At 30.4% G+C, this 4,535-nt stretch overlaps 1 protein-coding gene across 1 annotated transcript; it reads left to right on the forward strand.

Annotated features, from left to right (window-relative positions):
* Positions 1 to 515: 515 nt before the first annotated feature.
* Positions 516 to 2,334, forward strand: LOC109812014 (uncharacterized). The gene is made up of 2 exons (XM_020375871.3): positions 516 to 1,737; positions 2,063 to 2,334. Exons 1-2 carry the CDS (start codon positions 825 to 827, stop codon positions 2,113 to 2,115), a joined length of 966 nt encoding a protein of 321 aa, XP_020231460.1. The 5' UTR covers positions 516 to 824; the 3' UTR covers positions 2,116 to 2,334.
* The last annotated feature ends 2,201 nt before the right edge of the window (positions 2,335 to 4,535 follow it).

Here is a 4,535-nt window from a genome sequence, read left to right on the forward strand (position 1 = left end):
TTAATATTCATGCATTATCAATATAAAATTACTATTGGAATAACTTTTCAAATAAGTTTTATAAAATTCAACACGCTCACAATAAATGATAATTTGAATTTGTTTATAATATTTATATGTTATTTTTTTCTTATAAAATAAGCATGTGATGATCTTGAAGGGTTGAAATAGAAATAAAGAATGAACTTTAAAAAGAAATAATAATAATAATAATAAAAGAATGTTGATTAGGTTTAGCTTCTTTCTATCTAAGCTATGCACTTTTTAGGAAAACTTGGAAAAGAAAAAGAAGGGAGCAAAAATGAGGAAGGAATAGTGACATGTGTGGGCACTTATTGACCGACTTACCCTAAAAGAACAGTCCAGCCTGCATCTCATGTGGTCTAGGTGAAGTTTCACATTCTGAAAAGTAAAATACAACTAAAAGTGCTCAACAGCTTAAACGCCATTTGCATTTCCACCTTAAATCAACGTCTTCCATGGATATGGATATGATATAGATATGGATCGCTCCATCAAAGGTAAAACGTGAACAGGTTCCATGAATAAAACCCTATATCCAAAAAGCCTCAAAATACTTTGATTAACATCATGGATTTGATTTGAGTTAAGGGCAAAAGCTAATCAACTTTTTTATGTTTTTGGTGCATACAAGATCATCTAGCTCACTCACTCTACCCTACCTTGTAGGTCCACACCCCCATTAGCTTTATTATTCCATGCCACAAAAACACTCTTTCTAAACCCCTCATGCATGCTTCTGGTGGCCCGTGGCCCTTTCAGTCCCATCATTTTTTTCTTCACCCAAACACTGCCTATGCTTAATGCTTTCTCCTCATTCATGCCCTTCATTTTCCTATTTTCATTTCTCTCGGAACCGTAGTCAACTAGAAGAGCAAGAGAAACTAATGGATGAAACCAAGTTTCTCTTAGAACTAAAATTCGTTTCTTCCTTTTGTCTTCATAAATTCGTAAACCTCCTATGCGAAGAAACCGCTTCCTTTCTCTCTGTTTTCTCTTCAGATCCTCTGTTTTCATGCGTCGTGACATTTTGCACCTTGGTTTTCCTCTACTTGCCGCACTTTTTCTTGAAGATAGTCTTGTCTCCGGTTCTCATTCTCACCACAGTTCTCCTTCTCTCCATTCTCCGCCTCGGTGCAATTCAGAAGTCACAACAACATGAACGAAGGGAAAATCAAGAACCCGTCGTTTACGAAGAAAACAGGGGAAGCAAATGCAGGGAAGAGAAACAGAGCTCAGGTCCCGTTGAAGAAACGACGTCGTTGGAACAACTGACCCAGTGGGTTCACTCGGAAACAGAGGTGATTTCCGAAATGGGTTTTGAATCAAGTTCGTGTTTTGTGGAGTGGGACGTGAAAGCGCCATTGGAGGTGATATATGAAGAGTACGGTGAAGGAGAAGATGTAGGTGATGATGCAAACGAGAACGTGGGTATCGTGAGGTACCCTTCGTTGTCGCGGTTTTACCCGGAATCGGATTCGGATAGCGAATCGTCGGAAAATGGATTTTCGGCGATCGGAGATTGGGACTCGCCGGAGGAGGTTGGGTTCCGGTGGGACGAAGAAGAAGAGAGAGAAGGGTTGTATGAGATAGCTCTTGATGGTTGCAAGAGGAAGAGAGGCTTGGAGTTTCACTTCGAGGAAGAGAATTTGATAGAGATCGATATTTCTCCGTCGAGGTTCAGAGACCTTTCCGGTGACGACGAGGTTTTTTCCGGTGAGATCAGCTGCAACTAATAATGTGACATTCATTCCAGATTAACGTAGTGGATTGTTCTGTTTTTTTGGGTCGGTCAAAGGGGAAACCGGAGAATAGAAATCTCTGTTTTTTTTTTTTTAATTTTTAATTTTTTTTTTCAGTGCTAGGATTTTGGTGCTTGCCTGTTTCGACGTGTTTACGATTTCATTAAATTTGTGATCTATGTACAATTAATTAGTAAACCCAAACTTTCATTAATAATGTATTTTTGCGTAGGGTTGTTCTTCTACTTCCCGGGTCCTTCCTCCATACCCAAATAATTAATAATAATGTGTTGTTGCAGCCAAACTTGCTGGTATACGTGGCATTTGTAGTAGCGATGAAGGTTATGCATGATTCAACTATTCAAGCATGAAAATGTGTCTACTTGAAGTTGTTTGCATGTTGATGGGAATGGAATCTGTAGAAATGTTCATTGACAACAAGTAAGGCGAACAAATGACACATGCACACAGCAAATTAGGGGTAATGTTGAATGTGTAATACTAATACATAAAAAAAATTGGATAACATTCACCTTAGAATGCATAATCAACCAACACGAAATTATTCTATTTAATTAATAATTTTAATAAGTTATAAACATGTAATTGAGTTAAATATTTAAAAATAAAACTGTTAATTATCAAGTTTTATTCATTACTTGAATAAAATAATTTCTCATAAAAATATGTAAAATTCTTTTTTTTTTTAATTAACTTCATCTTCAGTCTTTTGAACTGAGTATGAAACTAATATTTGGCCCGAGTTTTATCACATTTAAAGTTCATTGTTACTTTTTCTCATATATGTGTCTTGCAATCTATATATAAATTACTGCTAAAACCTATATATAAATTGATTTATATATTAGTTTTTTTATTATATAAGAAAAATACAATTTATGTGAGTATGTACCTTTTTTATAATCTAAGAACTACACATATTTATGCGGGTATGTACATTCAGGTTAACCTCAACCAAAGCTCAAATTTTATGCTAGTTTTTTGCTTTATGGAGCTCCATCTCTCCTCCAACTTAGAACTTGAGAGATTGTACACTTTTTATGTTCATGTCAACTGTTACATGAGTAAGGCTTCCTTAACCTTAAGTCAAACGCATACTGTTATCTATCTATATCTATTATAATCTATATTATTATTAATAAAATAAAAATAAAAATCTCATTTTGGTTTATACAAATTTTTGACTAATTCACTCTTATAACTTTTACTAAACCACTTTCTCATTCAATATCTTTTATTTATTTTTCTTTGTTATTCTCTTTTTTCTAATAACAACTCATTGTCATTTTTTTTAAATAGGAAGGTCAAAACTGTATCTCTTTTTTTTTTTTTTCTGGTCTATAACATTATATAAAGGAAATGTCTCATTTTATTAATTGAATGTAGTCTCCATTTTTAAATGGACTTTTTTTCCCCTTAAATTACTCTTCTAATTTATTTTATTTAGTTTCTTTTTTCTCCCGCTTTTTTACTTAATCATCAAACATGAGTAATTATCCACTATATTTTTTATTTTCCACATTCTTTTAATAATCAACCACCTTATTATTATTTTTATTTTGAAAAAATAATTAAGAGACAATAACACAAATAGTTTTTAGCAATATTTGAAAAATGTTACTTAATTATGTATAAATGTTATTAATTTGTTTTAGCAACATATTATCAAATGTTGTATATAGTCCATGTTACTAAAGACTTTTAATAACACTTTTACATAATTAGGCAACATTTGAAAAATGTTGTCAAAGTAGTTTTTTTTGTAACACTTTAATGATGTTGCTAAGATTTTGTTAATTTTATAAAATGATAATTAATTTTAATTTAGATATCACTATCAATTATTATATATTTATATGTCTCCTAAACTCCTAGGACTTCTTCGAGAAAAGATTAAAGACATTCTTAATTGTTTTTTAGGAAAAGAAATTCTTAGTTAGTCATCATTAATTATATATAAAATATTAAATTTCATTTATCTTAAGTATAACTATGTGATTATATATACTCTTTATGAGTCATTAATCTATTCAATGTAGAACTTTAATTATGGATAACAATTAGAGATAAGAGAAATATATTTTTTTTACTCAATGTGGGACTTTGATTTTAGAGACAATTATAGTAACATTTTTTTTAAAAATATTGCAAAATAACTTATATGAATTTTTTTTACTCGATATAAGAATTTGATTTTGAAAATAATTAGAAAGAATAATATTAAAATAAAAAAAGTTACTTTATTTATAATGATATTTTTTTAAATAGTGTTGCAAAATAACCTATTTATTTAATATATAGTAACATTTTAATAAATGTAAACAATAAAATATTGTTAAAGAATTAAAATCTAGTACACGAAGTATCTCTTCTCATATCATACTATTATAAAAGGAAGACAAAGTATGTAAGTATGTAATCGTTTTTTATTTTCATTTTTTAGTGAATTGTTCAAATGTTAAGAAGGAAAAATTAGTAAGTTTTCATGTTATGTATGAATAATCACTCCCTTTATCAAAATAATAATAATAATAATAATAATCACTCACAATCACACTATTTTTATTTTTATTTTTTAAAAAAATTATTTCCTGCAGTTATCTTAGCTCTGTCAACCAGTCAAACCTTTCATAATTCCTTTTTGATTAGCCTTAACTTTGGTTACAATTAAACCAGCCATTGATACACTCATGCTATAAAATAATCGAAGGTTCAGTATATGGAAGAAAACCAGATCCTTTGAACTCTCAA

This window comes from Cajanus cajan, chromosome 2 (genome assembly GCF_000230855.2).
Source record: "Cajanus cajan strain Asha chromosome 2, NIPB_CcT2T_4, whole genome shotgun sequence".
NCBI classification, from domain to species: domain Eukaryota; kingdom Viridiplantae; phylum Streptophyta; class Magnoliopsida; order Fabales; family Fabaceae; genus Cajanus; species Cajanus cajan.